At 38.2% G+C, this 20987-nt stretch overlaps 1 protein-coding gene across 3 annotated transcripts in view; it reads left to right on the top strand.

Moving 5' to 3' along the window:
- Window positions 1–20987, top strand: part of dnah5 (dynein, axonemal, heavy chain 5) — a 187907-nt gene that overhangs the window by 112081 nt on the left and 54839 nt on the right. For all 3 annotated transcript variants that reach the window (XM_077207318.1, XM_077207312.1, XM_077207325.1), the window contains 7 exons: window positions 7920–8118; window positions 8419–8591; window positions 10469–10599; window positions 12877–13030; window positions 16770–17037; window positions 17959–18190; window positions 18877–18991. In XM_077207318.1, coding sequence (XP_077063433.1) covers window positions 7920–8118; window positions 8419–8591; window positions 10469–10599; window positions 12877–13030; window positions 16770–17037; window positions 17959–18190; window positions 18877–18991 — 1272 coding nt within the window. The remainder of the gene's footprint in view (window positions 1–7919; window positions 8119–8418; window positions 8592–10468; window positions 10600–12876; window positions 13031–16769; window positions 17038–17958; window positions 18191–18876; window positions 18992–20987) is intronic.

Genomic DNA, 20987 nt, shown 5'->3' with positions numbered 1-20987 from the left:
TGTGCCCCGAATTTCCCCGAAATCCAAAAAACTTCCAAACCGATCTAAGGTTAAAAAGGTAATTGATATTCAACAAATAAAAAATAGATATAATACAGATGAACGATAAAGCTTGGGTTGCTGAATATCCGATCCCTTACTTCAAAAGCGCTCATAGTTAATGATATGATTTCAGATTATAACCTAGATGTGCTGTGTATGACAGAAACCTGGCTAAAACCAAACGATTACATTACTTTAAATGAGTCCACCCCCTATGATTACTGTTATAAACATGAACCTCGCCTGAAAGGCAAAGGGGGAGGTGTTGCTGTAATTTATAGTAATATTGGCAAAACCACAAAAAAATCTAGTTTTAAATATACTTATTTTGAAGTGTTGGTTGAAGTGTTGGTGCTTAATGTAAAAATATATAATGTAAACGATAAATCAAGAATTCTGCTGGCAACTGTATACAGGCCACCAGGGCACCATAAAGATTTTATCAAAGAATTTGCTGACTTTCTATCAGAATTAGTATTGACTGCAGATAAAGTCCTAATTGTTGGTGATTTTAATATACATGTAGATAATGAAAAAGATGCAATGGGATTGGCATTTAAAGACATTCTTAACTCTATTGGAGTTAGACAAAACGTGTCAGGACCTACTCATTGTCGTAATCATACTCTAGATCTAATATTATCACATGGAATCAATGTTGATGCTGTTGAAGTTCTGCAGCAGAGCGACGACATCTCAGATCATTATCTAGTCTCATGTAAATTACATTTAGCCAAGGCTGCAAAGCCAACTCCGTGTTACAAGTATGTTAGACCTATCACTTCTGCCACTAAAGATTGCTTTATCAATAATCTTCCTAATCAGTTTCATCATCTCAGCATCCCAGATAGCTTAGAAGAACTTGATATTGCAACAGAAACGTTTAACTCTCTCCTTTCCAGCACTTTAGACACAGTTGCTCCGTTGCGCTTGAAGAAGATTAAAGAAAATAGTCCAACGCCGTGGTACAACGAGCACACCCGGGCCCTTAAGAGAGCAGCCAGAAAAATGGAGCGCAACTGGAAGAAAACAAAACTAGAGGTATTTCGGATTTCATGGAAGGAAAGCTCGATTGCTTACAGAGAGGCTTTAAAAGCTGCTAGATCTGCTTATTTTTCAACCCTATTAGACGAAAATAAACATAATCCTAGGTATTTATTTGAAAAAAGTGGCTACACTAACGAAAAAGAAAGCTTCAAGCCCAGAAGTTTCCAAGAAACATAGCAGTAATGACTTTATGAACTTCTTCACTTATAAGATTGATAATATTAGGGACAAAATTATAACTATGCAACCGTCTACTACTGTAACGTAAGAACTACGGAAGCAATTGCAAGTAACAATATTTATTGGAAAGCTCAGAACACAGTCCACAGACAGGCAAGGTTGAAAACTCAGTACACGATTCACAGACAGGCAGGTAAGTGGCGCAGGGACTCGATGGTCAGATGGATACAGTGCAGGTGAAGTGAGGTGACGATCAACAAGACGAATCCAGAACATCCACAGGGAACAGACAGGAACAACGAAGGATACTGGAACGTAGAGGGATCAAACACCGGACATCACAAACAACGATCTGAAAATGGAGATGAGAAATGGGTGAGATTAAATAGACCGGGATGATAGACTGCAGCTGGTGATGAGTGATTACTGAATGAGCTCTGATGAGCAGCCACGCCCCTCTAATCAGAACACACACATATGTAACAACAGAAACACGAGACATGAATGAGACATAGGATTTACCCACCGTGACAACTACAGCACCGCATCAGGGAGTGCATTATAGTCCCCCTGAGGTAAATTTTGATTCATTCATTGCCATAGGAGAGGAAGAATTTTGCAAACTTGTTAATTCATCTAAATCGACAACATGTATGTTAGACCCTATACCGACTAAACTATTGAAAGAGATGCTTCCAGAGGTCATAGATCCTCTTCTTAACATCATTAATTCGTCTTTGTCTCTAGAATATGTACCAAAAACCTTTAAGCTGGCTATGATTAAACCACTTGTTAAAAAAACGCAACTTGATCCTGCAGAATTAGTCAATTGCAGGCCGATCTCAAATCTACCTTTTCTATCAAAGATATTAGAAAAAGCAGTATCCTCACAACTGTGTTCCTTTCTTGAAGGAAATGATATCTGCAAGGATTTTCAGTCAGGATGTAGACCGCACCATAGCACTGAGACTGCTCTCATTAGAGTCACAAATGATTTGCTCGTATCATCCGATCGTGGTTGTATCTCTCTATTAGTGTTACTTGATCTTAGTGCTGCATTTGACACCATTGACCACAACATTCTCTTAAATAGACTAAAAAATTATGTTGGCATTAGTGGAATTGCATTAGCATGGTTTAAATCATATTTATCTGACCGCTATCAGTTTGTAGCAGTAAATGAAGAGATGTCTTATCGATCACAAGTTCAGTATGGCGTACCACAAGGCTCAGTTCCCGGATCGCTGCTTTTCACTCTGTACATGCTACCTTTAGGAGATATCATTAGGAAACATGGAATTAGCTTTCACTGTTATGCTGATGATACTCAGCTCTATATTTCTTCCAAACCTAACGAAACTCGCCAATTCACAAAATTATCGGAATGCATAGTTGATATAAAAAATTGGATGACTAGTAATTTCCTACTACTAAATTCTGAAAAAACAGAGATTCTAATTATTGGACAAAAAACTTCCACACGTAATAACCTAGAATACCGTCTAACACTTGATGGCTGCTCTGTTAAATCTTCGTCGTCAGTTAGGAACCTGGGTGTGCTCTTTGATACCAATCTTTCATTTGAAAATCACGTGTCTAGTGTCTGTAAAACCGCATTTTTCCATCTTAAAAAAATATCTAAATTACGTCATATGCTCTCATTGACAAATGCGGAACAACTAGTTCATGCGTTCATGACATCAAGGCTAGATTATTGTAATGCTCTACTGGGTGGTTGCCCTGCACGCTTAATAAACAAACTACAGCTAGTTCAAAATGCAGCCGCTAGAGTTCTTACCAGAACCAGGAAGTACGACCATATTAGCCCGGTTCTGTCAACACTGCATTGGCTCCCTATTAAACATCGTACAAATTTTAAAATATTACTGATTACTTACAAAGCACTAAATGGTTTAGCTCCCCAGTACTTGAGCGAGCTCTTAACGCATTATAGTCCTTCACGTCTATTGCGATCTCAAAGTTCTGGCCAGTTGATAATACCTAGAATATCTAAATCGACTGCTGGAGGTAGATCCTTTTCCTATTTAGCACCAAAACTTTGGAACAATCTTCCTAACATTGTCCGGGAAGCAGACACAGTCTGTCAGTTCAAAGCTAGACTAAAAACACATCTCTTTGACCTAGCATTCACATAACACTCTATAGACTTCTATAATTCAATATTAGGCTGCTTAGATTAGGTCAGCCGGAACTGGGAACACCCTCTCTTAGATCCTGATGTACTCGTTACATCATAAGAAGAATGGCATCTACGCTAATTTTAGTGTCTTTGTTTATCCCGATGTTTTCCCGCAGCCTGCCGGATCCAGGCCGTTTCCAGATCTGACGAAGGACTTTCGCCTGGAACTGATGACAATGCAGTGCTGAAGTGCCAACTAGCCTCTCCCTATGGAGGATCCCTATACCACTCTACAGATAAAGCGTTGTGGATTTTTTTGGTTCGCGTACTTACCCGAAGTGATAAGATAAAATAAAATTCTGCATCAAAATTTATAGACAAGACAAGTAGTTTGTTTAGGCATGGTTTGTAAGGAATTACAAACCTTTGACATATATTCAAACGCACATAACTATAGAATCAATTCTTAATGCGCATGTGAACGCCATCAGCGTCTATCACAGGTTCGCGTTTAAAGTCTGTTTAGAGAGAACGGGGTCGTCTCAGCGGCCCCTAATTTAATAACAAACTATCATTTAGACGGAAGTGAATCAATCAAAACTAACTTTAGCTGGAAAAAACATTTTTCAAGAACCACTATAAAACTAAACCAATCTCTGTTACCTTAAATTATATGTTTATCTCTGTAAAGCTGCTTTGAAACAATCTACATTGTTAAAAGCGCTATATAAATGAGGATGACTTGACTTGACTTGACCACATACATTTGTCAGATTTTATGACCAAGACCTCTCCAGTCGCAGGGCTAGGCTGCTTGCTTCTTAGTGTGCGCAAGGACTTCACACAGAACGGGCATTTCTCATTATGGCGTAGTGGGTATAGGGTTCCCACCGCGTGTCAACGCATCTCGAGTTCCCTTGAAAGGGAGCGTCTCAGGTTACGTATGTAACCCTGGTTCCCTGAGAGGACGCTGCGTTCTCCTGCCATACTTCCTGCATGCCCTGATCGACTTGCTTCAGGCTTTTTCAGAAGCTGTCGCGGTCTGTTTTCTGGTGTGCTTTATAGCTTCCTGGTCTATGACGCACCCGCCTATGACGTCTCGCTCTTCCATTGGACTGATTATACACGTGCTTCACGACGCAATCACGCAGAGCGTTCCCACCGCGTCTCAACGCAGCGTCTCGTTCCCTCTCAGGGAACCAGGGTTACATACGTAACCTGAGACGTTTTCTAGGAGTCGTTTTTTGTCTCGGTCTCGATGCAGGCACAATTGTCTTCCACACGTATTGAGTCGAATCTGGCAGCAGTAACCAGAATCAAGCTAGGCAAAGCTAGGCTCATTACTGTAAAACAGTATTAGAGTCTGTTATGGTTCATGGCAGCTGCATCCGATGTGATACTCTTTGGCCTGCTGTACGTGAGACCCCTGTAGTGGTGGCTTAGGACCAGGGGGTTTCCCCGAGGGGCAACCCGTTTTGCACTATCAAGGTGCCTTTGTTCCTTGGTCATGTGGATGAAGGCTTGGTTCCTGTCCAGTGTTGGGAGCATCCTGTCTTCGCAAGACTGTGTCGACAGATGGATCCCTCACAGGGTGGGGAGCGGTCATGGATGGCCACTCGACCCACGGTCTGTAGTAGGAGACCAGGACGAACTGGCATTCTGAAGTAGAACACAGAAGTGCTATACTGTATTTACAACGTAAACTGCATAGGAGACTGATTCAGAAGATAATAAATTGTGTAATAAAGTCGTTATTTTTGTATGTTTTTTATGCAGAAAAAGTATTCTCGTCGCTTCATAAAATTAAGGTTAAACCACTGTAGTGTAATGGACTATTTTAACAATGTCTTTACTACTTTTCTGGCCCTTGAAAGTGGTAATTAAATTTCTGTCTATAGAGGGGTCAGAGAGCTCTCGGATTTCATTAAATAATATCTTAATTTGTTTTACGGGTTTGAAACGACATGAGGGTGAGTAATTAATGACAGAATTTTAATTTTTGGGCGAACTAACCCTTTAATATGTAGGTATTAAAGCGGCACTATGCAGGATTTCTGTTTTTGTCAAACAGCGATCCCTAGAGTAGCTGTAGAGTACTTGTATTTAACGTTACTGTCGTAAACACCACTCACGCAGAGCGTATCTGCACTCACGGCCTCTGCACTTCATAATAATAAAGTAGCCTACCGCGTTAGGCTTACCTGAGCCCTAAATGCCAGATGACACCAATAAAGTGTATCATGTACGTCGCATTATTTCGCAGGGCTCTCAAGTTTTGAAGACAGGCAAGAGTGAGATCCAGCCGACAGATAGATTTTTGTCATTGATTGTTGCGTTAAATCTTACCCAGATACAATAGTGCTATTTTCTGATTGGCTATTGTGTAGCTCGACGAACAACACCAGAGGAGACGCGCTTGATTCCTGCCGGTTCCACAGTGAGAGTGGTGCGGCCAGAGTTTTGGCATATTAAATATATTACAAATAGTTTTTCAGCGTAAGAAATACAATGTGTGGCGGGAGAGCGTGACAAAAGACCGAAATGAGTGACTGTCACGCTCAATGCGTGACACTTGAGAGCCCTGATTTCGTAACAATGTCCGTTATTATGTTGTTAGACATGATTATTGCAATTTATCATAATAGTTTGCAAATTGCGCTCATTTACACTACAACATGTAGGCTTATTTATGTCCTGATAATTATGTGAGATATTGACAACCGTTCTCATGATAATCGCAGGAATCAACTTTAACAGTGAAAGCCTGAGCGAGTGGGACTCTTGTCCGGTTCCTCGTGCTGTCAGATTCTCGTTACCTTTTTCTAGACTCTTCCGACCGCGCTTTCTTCGTTTTTTTTCGCCATTCTGAAAACGCAGGTCCGATGTTTACTCGTGTCTTACTCCTCGCTAGGTTAGTCTGCCATTTCCACTTTCTCGGTTCCTCCGACAATGCTTTTCTAGCTTTCTGCTTCTTATATGCCAGCTTTGCGATGGGACGATAGTTGTTCTTATAGCTAGCCGTATCCTGGATGGGGGCGTGTACGCGTGCAGTGCCGTAAAGCAATTCGTTACCTCGAGAGACCTGATATCACACGATACTTCCTAACACTGAGGCCGGCGGCCCGCCCGCCCGAAGTTGCAAGGGTGGTTTTGCGGCTCACAGGCACCAGGGGGGTGGGAGACGACCACCATTCAACACGAAATCAGTAATATAAACATTACAATGACTCCAAAGCTGTTCGGTTAAGGTAAAAAAGTTACTTAGTTCTGCTTTAATACGTAATTTTTACCAAAAAAATTGTGTATGTTTGGATAGATGCTGAAACGATAAATATTGAAAATATGTAGCCTCCAGTTATCAGGAAAAATCATAACTGACGGTCAAGTGTATATAATCAGAATAATTTATTTATTACAAAAATGTCAAAATCGGTACCAAAAGTCCAAATAACAAAGTGTTGCAGTCAGAGTGCTCTCTGGCGGGATACAATAGTTTTGTGCGAGGTACAGTGCAGAATTTAAGTTGTTAATAGCTGAAAATCATTTCCCGATCCACTCGTGAAGGCGCGCATTTCGCATTCAAATGCACACAACCCAAAACACGACATGTCGCGATTTATGACAAAGCAGGCTAGAACCAATGAGCGTTTGATATCCATAAAACCTGTAGTAAAGCTTCTTGAGGTGGCAATTTTTAAAATTATCATGAGTGCACTAGGATTTGACATTTATGGCAGAAATAGTCTTATTATACGAGGGTCCGTGGCTCTACGATTGGACAAAGTGTAATGGCTAACTTGGATCACGTGTGCCTTGATAACCAATCTGCCTTGACATATTTTTCTTTTCTTTTCAGAGCTGTGCAACAGTCAATCACTCTTTGCGAACACCATAGAAATGAATTAGAAGTGCCAGAAACTGAATCATACTTATTGCACAGTTGTTTGTGACTTCTCCTATAAAACAGCTTTTTAAAACTGTTTTTTAGAATGATACACTTGGCATTACTCGAGGATCTAGTATCAGCACATCTGTGGAGAGCCACATATGTTTGACAAGAGTGACGAAAGGCCATAAAGGAAAGGTTGTGTGGAAAGCCTTATATTGAGATAGCTTGGGCATGGTTTATGCGAATGACCAACCTCGTGCACACGGCTGCTCATTTAGAATACTCCAAATTCATTATAATTTGAACGAGATTAAGAACAAATTCCTGTGTTGTGAATTAGGCAGAGATTTTTTGTGAGAAGTTCTCCTGTGCCTACAAATACTAAATAGTCCTTGCAATTAGTCCACTAAATAGTGTCATGAATGAGCCATTGTTCTTTTAAAAAATCAATAGCAGAAACACTGAGAGAAAGTCAGAGTACTTTAGTATGAATACAGTAAAAATACAGACATTCAAGAACTATCAAATGGAAACAAATGTCAAGAAAAGTATTTTGGTTCCAGTGTTCTTTAAATAATACACTACTCATTACTCAAAATTGTGTATGTAATATTGGCCCAGGTATTACTACGGCTGTGGAAGCATGAATGCAAACGTGTTATTGCTGACCGGTTTACTGCCCCAGAGGATGTTGCCTGGTTTGACTACACACTGGCCAAGCTGGTGGAAGAAGAGCTTGGGGAAGATGAACGAGTGATTGTGGATCTTGGGGTGGATTCCTACTTTGTGGACTTTCTCAGAGATGCACCTGAAGCCACAGGTAATGATCAGAAACAAATAAAAATGTAATTAGCTAAAATCTTCTTGTCATGTTAGAAGTCTGTTAAACTTTTGTTTTGTTTGAAATTTGTTGTATGATGACATCTTAAAAAAAAAAAAAAAAAAGCAGCCCTGGGCCGTAACCAAGATGGTCATAGAATTAACTGACCAGCCTTAAAGTTACTTTGAACATACCTATAAAGGACCTGCCCACATATTGTGCAATGGAGAGTTGATTTGCAGTTTCTCATCTAAATTGGAATGATATTAGGATTTATGTATACTTTTTATATCTGAACAGGTGAGGAGCCAGAGGAAACTGATTTCGACATGCCAAAAGTATACGAGCCTATCAAATCTTTTGATAGTCTAATGGAGAGGCTGAACATGTTTTTGAGTCATTACAATGAGAGCATCAGAGGAGCAGGCATGGATATGGTTTTCTTCAGGGATGCCATGATTCACCTGGTTAAGGTAACAAGAATATCATTCTACACTAATGATTCTTGTATCTCTGTATGGACAGCATGTTTTCATCAGGGCCAACCCCTGGCCAGTTTGGGAATCCTGCTCTTGTTATCATGAGAACATTTTCAGGGCTCAAAAACAATTTCAACAATTCATCTGTGTTTGTTGAAAAGAAGAACCTTGCTATATATTAGCATCCTTCTATCATGAAAGATAAATGTCGTGCTCTCAAGAAATTTTGATTATTCCAGTTCACTTTCTCTGCTGATTAGAGGAGCCAGACATGTCGTACTTTAGAGCAGCGTTTCCCAAACGGGGTGCCTTCTGGCGAGAGCAGGGGTGCCGTGTAAAAACTCCATTAAACATTTTTAAATTGCTAAAATGTGTAAAAAAAATAATAATAAATGTATCATCAATCTCGCATCGTCGGAAGCGTCTAATAACAACAAATAATGCACACAAATTTATAATAAAAAATGCAACTCATAAGTTTTCCGCGTTCGTTGAATTGCGGGGGTTCTTCATGATTTCATTCTCGTGCTTCATTCCCAGCGTCCACACATAAAGCTGCCTCTTTTTCATGGCTTGTTGCGCTTACGGTCAAATACACACGAAACATTGTCACAACGTCCGTCTTGCCGCATATTGACTGCTGTCAACGGTAACGCTTGCGATTAATGTTTTTCAGTTTTACGCGTTAAAAAAGATTTAAACACAATTAACGCAGCATCCGTTTTTTTCTGTCATCCTTTGGCTAGCCTTACATTATATAATCACGTTCTCATTCATGCAAATGCTTTTAAACCATGCAACCGCGAAAAGACAAAAGAGAACGCGCTGTCTGTGAATGTCCTGCTGACACAGGACGACGCGCATCGCGTGCCAGAATCGACTTCTCTTTCGTGCTTGAACGAATAATAACACACAGTTATGACAAAATGTCCGTTTTGTTGAGTATCCTCATGAGAGCAGTCTTAAATTAGTTAAAATCTTAAATTAGAGTTGTGAGAAGATGGGACGCGTGTGAGATAAACAAGTGCAGCAGTGACAACAGAATCAAAGAACAGGTAACAGAGAAAATTACTCACTGCTCTTGACTAAAGAACGCTTGTAGCTTTAATAAGGATTCATCTATATTTAATTTATTATTTATGCAGTGAAGACTGTAAAGTGTTTGATAACTTTATTCAATTTCTGTGTATTTCCTGACATCAGTAGCAGTATTGGTATCAGTGATACTGGGCTTCATTCATAAAAAAAGATGCCATTAAACCATTATTTAAAATATACTGTCTTTATGTTGTTTATACATTAATTTGGAGATTAACTGTGAAATTATTACATTATAAAATATATTAAAAACAAGCTATCTTGTGCAATTATAACTAAATTATCCCAATATAAAAACACAAATAGGCCTACACTGAGTGAGCAAACATTTAGGTGAGATTTGCAATGGTAATTGAGCAATGTTTTGCTGAATTATGAATAAAAGCCTTAATTAAATATGTCATCATGTAAAGTCATCTCTGCAGAAGAAATTAATGATTTCCTAGACTTTAAATGGATGGACAAAAAAAATTGATAATATAAAAAAATATCTATATGACAGTAGGCCTATATACGGCAGTTATTCCCTGTGGTATTGAAAATCAATACATTTCAAGGTATAGTATCAAAGTAGTATCGTGACAACACTAGTGTAGGGTGCCACAATTTTTTTTAAATTTTCAAAGGGTGCCTCGACTGAAAAAAGTTTGGGAAACACTGCTTTAGAGTACAAGCAAGTGCTCTGAATTTCTTTATGCAAGTGTGTGTAAAAATATTTTGCATGGTAATGAGCTGGGATCTATCTTTCTCTCTCTTACACTCTCTTTCCCCAGATTTCTCGGATCATCAGGACCCCTCGGGGAAATGCCCTCCTGGTCGGTGTAGGGGGTTCTGGAAAACAAAGCCTGACAAGACTAGCGTCATTTATCGCTGGCTACAAGACTTTTCAGATTACACTCACTCGGTGAGTCACCTTCGCATACTCAATCATTCATAGCCTTTTTATTCAAAATAGATGAAATTGAATCTGTATCCTATTGTTTGAGTACTAGATAATGCAAAATTTGCATTAAACTTTAATTTCTACATCACAGATGGTCTTTACAAAGGCTATCTTCACTAGACAGTGTTCACAATGGAACTTTTTAAATTACACAGTAATAACCTAGTTAATAACACATGTATAGCACTGTAATAAACATGTCACTATAATAGCAGTGCTCTTGTTTCTCTTTATGTAAATCTCAAAAGTCATAAAGCACATTATCTTGTGTAATTCAGTTTAGTCGTACTCCAGTAGATGGTATCTGTGTATTAGAGTGTTCTGTCCTCCCATTTTCAATTTTGCTCTGCTGTTGCAGACTATAAAGAGGAATGATCCCACATCCAATCAACTGTTCAGTCACATTCAGACAATGAGACTGGACATTTTCAATTCAGACCCTTGTCTTCCAATGCAATTGATAATTGACCCTTCGCTAAGCCACGCCCGAAAACCGCCACTGGCCAATCGTGTCTTAGCAACCGTAACTAGGCGCGGGAGGTCTGGCAAGCTTCGAGCGAGGGAAACATGCCGAAACGTTGTGCGTATGGATTGTGCTAATCTGATACCCGGTATCCTAAAAGTTTGGACGGGGGAGTGTAATTTTTTTCCTTCCCGACAATCAAAAAGCCAAGGTGAGATATTATGTGCGTGGATCAAGCAGTGTGGGAGAACCCATTCACATCTTAGTGTCGACAGGATTAACAAAAACACCTATTGCTTGGAAGTTGGAAATAATGACGGTTCTTTGTTCATAATGCATATATTTTAACGTAAAATAAGACGATTAAAGACAATACTTTAAAAATATTTCAGCATTTTGTTAATCGACGGCCTAACTACCCCTGAGTAACTTTAACCCAATCCGATCGCGGCTCTCCCGGTGTTAGTGTTATTCCACAAGATTTATGGATAAACTGTTTGATTTATAATTATTAGATTAGTTTCACATTTCACTTACCCTTCTGTGGACGAACATAGCTGTTCCTCGATTCGTGTGTTTCCCATGTGAATGGTCAGCGTATGAGGCACTGCTGCTGCGACTATAGGCTTTAGCTTCAATTTTTATTAAATTATTCTCTAATCGGTTGCATATTATGTCGTGGATATATCCCTCAAATGCATACTGCAGTCCCTTTTGTCTTGCTCTCTCAGATATTTCACATTTTCGCCAAAAATTACAAATTATCTCATTGGGAATGTCTGACAACGGTGCTTACACACTGTAATAGATGTGCTAGACGCGAAAGCTTGACAGGCGTAGCAACAGTAACTAAGGAGGGCGGGGCTTAGCAAAGGGTCAATTGAAAATAAAAAAATTAAACTGGAAAAACCTGCTAATCGTTAAAGTCTGTAGAAAGTCATGGAACCGTCTGTCAAGTGATTATTTTTATATATTTGCTTATTTTTGACTCTGGGGATTTGGAGGGAATCATTTTCTGAGGAATGGAAGATTTTGCCTGTAACCACATATAATTACACAGTACTCTTCTCTGTTTGATGTGTGATGACAGCAGCAAGCCTTTGGCAGTTTGACTCGTATTTGCAGATTTTCATTGCAGCTTATATTTGATAATAATATGAATGAATCTGGTGTTGATCTCAAACTATGTGTGAGAGTCTCCAGAGAAAACAGACGGATTTTACCTTATTGCCTTCAAAACACAAGCTGCTCACAATTCTCTGTATCCAGGCAGTCTTTTCACACCCAATTCCATAACTCTCTTGGTACAGTGTTGCGAAAAAGCAACATATCAGTTTTGTTTATTTTCTAGCTATACAGAAAACACTTTTTTTTAAATTGCAATTAAAAGGGCATTTCCAAAGGACATTGACAGCATATGCTAATATACGAATTGTACTAATAATTGTATTTATTCATAAACAGTAGCATTTTTATTTGTTTCATGTGTTCAGTAAAAATGAACACAGTTATAGGCCACAAAGAATGCCAAGAAGAAAAGTGCAATTGAATCTAATATTGAGGATTAGCTAGGCTTTATAGCAATATTATAGGATATATGAGTTTATAACAGTTTCAAATCATAATTTATCAACACATTTGTATGTTCATGGTTTTCTGATGTTGATTTGCAGACAAACAAATAAAATATTTTTACTTAGTGTTCTATTTTAGATTTTTATCAACTCCCTGAGGTTTGCGAACCTCGGATTTGCTTAAACTTGTGTTTTCTGTAGTTCCTACAACACCCCCAACCTGATGGAGGACCTGAAGGGCCTGTACAGAACTGCTGGACAACAGGGCAAAGGCATCAGCTTTATTTTCACTGACAATGAGATCAAGGAGGAATCCTTCCTGGAGTACATGAACAACGTCCTTTCATCAGGAGAGGTCAGAGAACCATTCTGACATCATGCTTATAGAAACACCCTTCCCCACAAGCCCCACATCATCCATTTCTGAGCCGTTCCATGATGTTTTTAGAACACATGGTAAAATAAGCCAAACTACATGTTTTCCCAAGGTTACAACGTATGGCCCCTATAACTCAACCTTTATGTCACTGCAAATAAGTCAGATTTCCCAAGGTGCTGTAATGAAAAAAAACAAAGGGAGCATGTTGCCCTGTCCTCTGACAAATTACTTAGCTCATTCTGTGTGGTAATGACACATAAATAAATGGGATCTGTAAGGCACGAGATGCATTGCTTCATATTAGAGAGACAGATAGGTTTGTCAAAGGGGGAAAAAATAGCAGCTATGCATTCTGCAATGTGACACCTGCCAAAGAGCAGTGGCTGAACTCACTTGTTGTGGAATCTATGCATCACACTGAAACAACAGAGTAGCACTGGGGAAGTGTTGCATTAACATGACCTCGGGGGAAAGTACTGCGCTTCTGCAGAGCTGAAGACAGGGGGACGAGTTGGATAGACAAACTGTTTATTTAGATTACATTATTGAAAGAGACAGGGCACTTCAGGAAACTTTTCCAAAAATATTTCTTTCATCATTTACTCACCACGATGTTGTTCCAAACCCACAAGATACAAGTTTGAGCTTCCATTTTTACCATATGTGATGTGCTATATGTACGTGTGGAGATCATTATTTAGATCTAAATAAAAGCCTAAATGAAATCTCTTCATCATATAAAGAGATCATATCTCTTCATAGGAATTGGATTAATCCACTGGGTTCATATAGACTAATTTGTATAACCTTTTGGATATTTTAAGCTTTGGTTTTCCTACAAGGCATGAGCCTGATTTCTATTATTTCTCTTTAATCCTTTCCCCATGATGTTAAAATTATTGGTACGATCATTACATTCCGGATCAATTTGACCCTAATTGAATTCAATTAATCAAAAACCATGAATGAAAAACAACAACAAAAAATCATGTAAAAACTAAAACCCTTAACATTAATACTTTTTGCGCATTACAAAGTAAACTTGAGAACATATGTGCCCGGTTTTACAGACAAGACTTAGATTAAGCCAGGAGTAGGCCAAAGTTAAATTAGGATTTTTAAGTAGCTTTTATATGAACGTGCCTTAGAAACAAACATTACTGGCGTGCATCTTGAGACAAAACAATGGCACTAACATATTTTAAGATATGTCAGTGCAAGTTGATCTCAGTTAAAGATCAGCTCAAAAATCCATTTTAGTCTGGGACTAGTCTTAAAGGGGTCATCAGGTGCCCATTTTCCACGAGTTGGATTGAATCTTTAGAGTCTTCATGTAAAGTTTGTAACATACTTTGGTTAAAATTCCTCAATGGTTGTGTAACACCCTTTTACATCCTCAAAAACAGCTCTGTTCACAGCAACCCTTTTCTGTGCATGTCTCTTTAAATGATAATGAGCAACTGCTCACCCCGCCCCTCTCTTCCGTGGGGGATGTCGACAAGACTGCCTTGGCAGACAGAATACAAATGGCTGAGGGCGGAAATATGCTAACACGGGACAGTCCGTCAGTGGTCGTGGGCAGAGCAGAAATATTTTTCCCGATTTTTTTTCATTGCAGGGTGGTTGTGTCCACACACTGCAAAGACATATTTATATGCAAACACCATGTAAAAGTGAATTTTGCATCCGATGACCCCTTTAAGCCTTGTGTGTGAAACTGGGCACATATGTTCTCAAGTTTATTTTGTAATGCGCAAAAAGTATTAAGGAAGACAGTAATGATGTTAGCGGGTCAGTTTGAGGTTGTCATGAACAGTGTGTTGTCTGTGCTGTTTTAGGTGGGATATGTGTGTAATATCTATTCGGAATGGATAAAAACATGGCTAAGATGTGTTTAATGTGTATATGGTAGCTAAAAGCTAAATTGAATTTGCATTATATTTAATATATAATATATTTATATAATTAATAATATATTTAATTGTCAGTCACCTTTATTTATATATAGCTTTTTACAATACAGATTGTTTCAAAGCAGCTTCACAGATATAACAGGAAAATAATGCTGTAATAATATTGTTAAATATAAAATTAAATGTCCCCAACTAAGCGAGCTAAAAGCCAATGGCGACAAAGGCGAAGGAAGGCTGAAGAAATGACTAAATGTGTTTAATTAACACTATCCTCCAATGTGTCTTCCTCACTATCCCTGAATAAATAAAGGGGTTTGAGAATAATTGGCTATAATTCAACCACAGGGTGTACCTCTTGGGGATTTTAAAGTTGTCATAAAGTCTTAGAAAGGTTTTGGTCAGCCAGATTTGGTAAAGGTTGTTATTACAGTATTTAATCATACTGTTAAGTACATAACATAAAGAGAATTGACTGCAGAGGAGAAGAGCACTCAAGAGCTCTGCTCAAGAATATTAATGAAACACACAAGCCCTTAGTTATACTGAGGATTTCAGGGTTTAGTTTGAAAACTGATGAGGCGAGACTATGATGTCAATGTGGAAGACAGATGAAATAACAAATGGAGTGCAAGTTATTATATAAGATTCTGAAAAGAGAGCAGAAAAAGCAAGTTAAGTCTTTAAGAGACATGACTAGACAGACTCCAACATTTTTATCTCATTGTTATTGCTGTATTTCCGTGAGACTATGTGTGGTACTCTATCATGCAGCAGGAGGACTGTGTGGCCAAACTTAAGTGAAATATTGCCTGGTTCCAGTCATGCACTAATCCATTTGTAGTCCTTCTGACAGACTGTTGTAGACTGTTCTAATAAAATAGCATTGTCTTATATAGTGGAGGAGTATCAGACCACATTGAAATTATGGGATTCAAAATGTAAGTTAAGCCTGAAAATAAATACGTTTTGGTGTTTCTTGTCTAAAATGAGAAAAAATAAAAAATAAATGAATAAATAAATAAACAAATACTTAATTATTCCTCGGTCACCAATCCAAAAAGTGCATTTGTAATACATTAACTGACTTTACTTTAATTTTTTTAAATATTTTTTATATATATTTTCTGTTTTGCTAATTTATCTATAGTGGTATTAGGTTTCGAACCACACTGTAATTCTTTGATTAGTTATTGTTTTTCTAAATTAAGCTTATTTAACAAAGTTCGGGAGGAGCATGCACATGTAATGCAACCAATCTGCGTTAGAGAGCCCAGTGTATATAGATGTCCCTCAACTTTATCCAGTGACAGTTTTGTAGCATCCCCACATAACCACAACAGCTCACTCTTGGCTTGTTCCCATTTCAGTCAAGGATGGGGGGAGTAATCTGGGTTTGGGCCAAATTCCGAGCTCGGAGCCCTCCTCTCGGATGGCATACAAATAAAACACTTGACTTACAGTGATCAACTTACTATCATCATTGACATCAAACCCGAAAATAAGCAACATGCTTTTTGTTGTAAAAAAGTGCAGACTTTAGAATGTCTCCTTTTGTGGTCCAAGAAATAAAGTCACAGGTTCGGAATGCTACGAGAATGAATAAACGATAACTGAAATTTTTATTTTTGGGGAACTATCCCTTTAGTGATTCAGAGAATGACTAAAACATTTAAACGTCTTCCCTTCCTTGAAGGAGTAATTTTGTCCCCTCAGGTGTGTCATGATGTCATGATTGTACATTTGGCGTAAATTCCCTGTGAAAGTTTAATCTAATGAGATGTGAAATATTCTCTTTGCCACAGGTGTCCAATCTTTTTGCTCGAGATGAGATTGACGAGATTATCAGTGACCTCATTCCAGTCATGAAGCGAGAGTTTCCACGGCGACCACCCACGAATGAAAACCTACATGATTATTTTATGAGCAGAGTGAGACAGAATCTTCATGTGGTTCTGTGCTTCTCTCCAGTTGGGGAGAGGTTCCGTAATCGAGCTTTGAAGTTTCCTGCTCTTATATCAGGATGCACCATGGACTGGTTTAGCCGTTGGCCCAAAGATGCTCTGATCGCAGGTCAGTAATTTGAAATGTTAGACCCAAGGAGGTCCAATATACCCAGGATGAACCCTAAAATCTGGTGCTAAAAATATCTCATGTCTGTGAGGGAATGCAGGACATTTTGTGCTGAATCACTCAAAAACTAGAATGGAGCATACATAGAATGGATTGGACTGACAAACTACCAATATTTTCCCTACTGTTCCAAATAGTTTTGGCCCAGTTTGACCTCTTTGCTTCATGTGTGCTCAGTTCCAGAGACTTAACTTTTTAACCTATCACTGTAAATTCAAAGTGACTGATATTGAACAATTGAACTGACTAATAGTAAACTGACTATATATTAGAACTTCTTGCAGCAAGGAAAAAAAATGAGAGACGGTCTGTTTCACTCATTATGAGCTTTTAAAAATCGGTACTATTGAAGCATTTACTACAAAATAATGCCCTTTTTTGATTTCCATGTTACTTAGAATACACGACTACTTGTGAATGACTGACAATGGAGACCCAGCATATTTTAATAATGATATGTTTATTTAATATGATAATAATGTCTAGCCGTTGAGGTTAACCACCCCAGACAAGATATCCTGTAAAAAATGAACCTTGAAACTAAGGATTTATAATGCTTATAATCTGAAAATAACCACCATGATTTATTATCCAAGTAAATTTGTGTGTCTACTTTGAATGCAGACACAAAACAAGTAATTTAGGAATAGCACACCCTGTTACACAAACAATTTAAACCAACCATATTTTGGAGAACAGCTCTTATCGTAGCAATAATTTAAATGTATTGAAAGACAATCAAGAAAAGCATCACAGCAATCAGTGAAAAAATGAGTGTGACTGTTTATAGCTAGATAAACAGCTTATATGTGTATTGTGCAAAGAAATAATACAAATATTTTTTGTTTATTTTTTCCTCAGTGTCAGAACACTTCCTGTCCAGGTATGACATAGACTGCTCTCCTGAGGTAAAGGGGGAAGTGGTTCAGTGCATGGGCTCTTTTCAGGATGGGGTGGCAGAAAAGTGTGCAGATTATTTTCAGCGGTACCGACGTTCAACACATGTCACACCCAAATCCTACCTGTCCTTTATCCACGACTACAAGACCATCTACAAAGAGAAGCACACAGAGGTTCAGACTCTCGCCGAAAGGTCAGTATCATCAAAACTAGCAAACAAGAGCATAAATTAAGAAGGAAAATAAATACAGTATATAGAAACTTATATATAGTGATCTATAGAAAAGCTATACATATATTTTATCATGTTCTGACACTAAGGGGTGAATTCACTAAAGGATTTTGTACACTGTATTTCAGTAAAAAAAAAAAAAAAAACTTGCACCTTATTTTAACCAGGTGCTAAACCTGGTGTTGAAATAGTGCTACACTTTGTGTATTTGAATAAAGTCATTGTTACTCCAAACATGGCACCTTTCTATGTAAATTAAACTACAAATTCTACCTTATTCAAAACGCAGCATTATTTGCCTTGCATCATTACTGTAGTATCATTGACCATGGAAAGCAGATGATATATTGGATGCTATGGAGTGATACAGTAAAATGCCCGCAAAGTATGCCATGTTGTAGTAATCTGCTGCATCTTCCTCAATCTACTGAAAAATTTTGTGAGTGCATTTGTACTGTTTCCTGATTTGCATAATTAGTTTAGTGAACCTTGAGCTAAAATAACTCTAACAGTGCGTGCAAATAAACAGCATTATCAGCAGGTGCAATTCATTCATAGTGGATTCCCCTCTGACTTTCTGTAAATAGTGATGTGGAGTCTGCAACCATCTATTATAGACTTTAAATCCAAGTGTTTTGTTTTATTAGGATGAACACCGGCCTCCAGAAACTCAAGGAGGCCTCTGAGTCTGTTGCTGCCCTCAGCAAAGAGCTGGAGGTGAAGGAGATAGAACTTCAGATAGCCAACGAGAAGGCTGATATGGTAAATAAGCATGTAGAATGTCTATTTGTATTGTGTATTTGTTGATTACTGCCTCCTAGACCCAGATAATTGTCTCCCTAAATATAATTTCCAATTAATTATATTTCAAAACGGTATGTATCATTTCTAAACATAGTTAGATTGGAAAGGTCAAGAAAACTCTCTCAAAGCTCAGGTCAGTTTGTACAGAGGCCCCTTGGGAGTGTGCCAGCTCCCTGTCCACTTCACTCGATACATGATTGATAGCTTGAGTCATCATCCTAAAAATTAAATTTGCAGGCAATATTTCTGTTCTCGGTTTGTTATACAGGGACAAGAGTACCACAATTTATTACTCAGATATCGACATGTTTGTGTCCTGTGGGCAAAACGAGTCCCTAAAAGAAATAACAGGCTATAGGCCTATATATAGTTATTTACAACCAATCTATTGAGCAGGTCATCTTGAGCAGATTGACGGCATGCTCACCTTAAGAGTACAAGTCCTACCAGGTTAGATCAGGGATGGGGAACTCTGGTCCTGGAAAAAAATCTAACCAAACTTCAGGATTGTTTGAACATTACAGGTAGATATGTTTAGTTAGAGGTGGAACGAACCTCTGCAGGACCAAAGTTTCCCATGCCTGCTCTAGTTTGTTTTTTTCACAAACTTTTTAAACTATTCACGCTGACAGTGATTTTCACACTCAGAGGCACCAAGTTTGTGTACTGTTGGTTGTTTGTAGGTGTTCCTACACTGATCGATTCTCAATGGGTTGTGGAACTGGCCATATATTTTGTAAATTTGATCAAAAATGATATATATTGCTGGTAAAAAAATAAGATCTCATTTATTTTTGTCAGTAATTCAGTTTTCTTGTTTACAAAAAAAAAAAAAAAAAACATTCAACAGAGAAAACATTCATATGCCTAATGTGCAGTGCATCAATATATGAAGCAGGGTTATTTCTTGGGCAGCCTGAGTTAGAATCTCAGCTCATGTTCCTTTTCTATCTCGCCCCCCTCTCTGTCCCTAGGCGAAAAAAGTGGCAAAAAGAATATCAGCTGTGCATAATACATAATATCATGAACACAGTGTTGCATCCCAGGTTCATTGGAAATATGTGCCTCTACCTACATTTCTGCAAAACCTATAAATACATTTCACTACAGATTCTATCTGAAATGGCCACTAGAGGCAGTAAAACACCAAAAACTTTCAAGGAAATTATGATTACAGGGGCAGATAATTGATTAAAAAGGTGTAGGACTGCCATTAAACACGAATCACGACTCTTCACAAAAGAACTAAAGCCACTTAAATAAAAGAAGAAGAAAATGGCATGGTTGCTTCAGCAAATGTGTTTTCATCTCGCATTTACTTTTGCTCACACTATTGGTTAGGTTTAGGGTAGGGGTTACGTTAAATTCAAATTTGCCATGATGCTGAGTAGATTGCTGTCAGTGTGAACACCCCTTCAAGGGGGGTTCCAAACATGTTTTTGAAATACTCTTTAAAACAATGGGTCTCATGGCACAAGATGCTGATGCAATTTGATTTTTAATCGATCAATATCTCTAGTTATTTGAGAATTTCTGTCAGTCTTACAGAGTTTAATCAGATATGCATCACAGATAATTGCAGCAACTGATACAATCACAGATTTCACACCTTGTAAAAACTGCCATTAAAAAATGATCAGTGTTAATTACATCTCTCAGTTGATACAATTAACTTCTCATTAGACAGGCTAAGAAGATAACTCTTCATTGTAAGTTTTAGTTAAACCATCTCCTGTTAGAAAATTAAAGTGCCCCCTGGAGAAGATTAAAGTCGTTGATGCACTCGTTCATTTCTGCCTATAAAAAATATTTAATATGGGTCCATGGGGCTGTACAATATATTACAATTATTTACAGTGAATTCATAATCTATGGAGAGATATGTATTGTGATGTACTGTGTTGCACTGATTGATGCTATTGTGGCTGATGTGCATGTCTATGTGAGTCTATGT

Source organism: Siphateles boraxobius, unplaced genomic scaffold (assembly GCF_051911475.1).
Source record: "Siphateles boraxobius isolate OS27281-9 unplaced genomic scaffold, OSU_SipBor_1 12, whole genome shotgun sequence".
In the NCBI taxonomy this organism is placed as follows: domain Eukaryota; kingdom Metazoa; phylum Chordata; class Actinopteri; order Cypriniformes; family Leuciscidae; genus Siphateles; species Siphateles boraxobius.
This window is presented reverse-complemented; position numbering and strand designations above follow the sequence as displayed.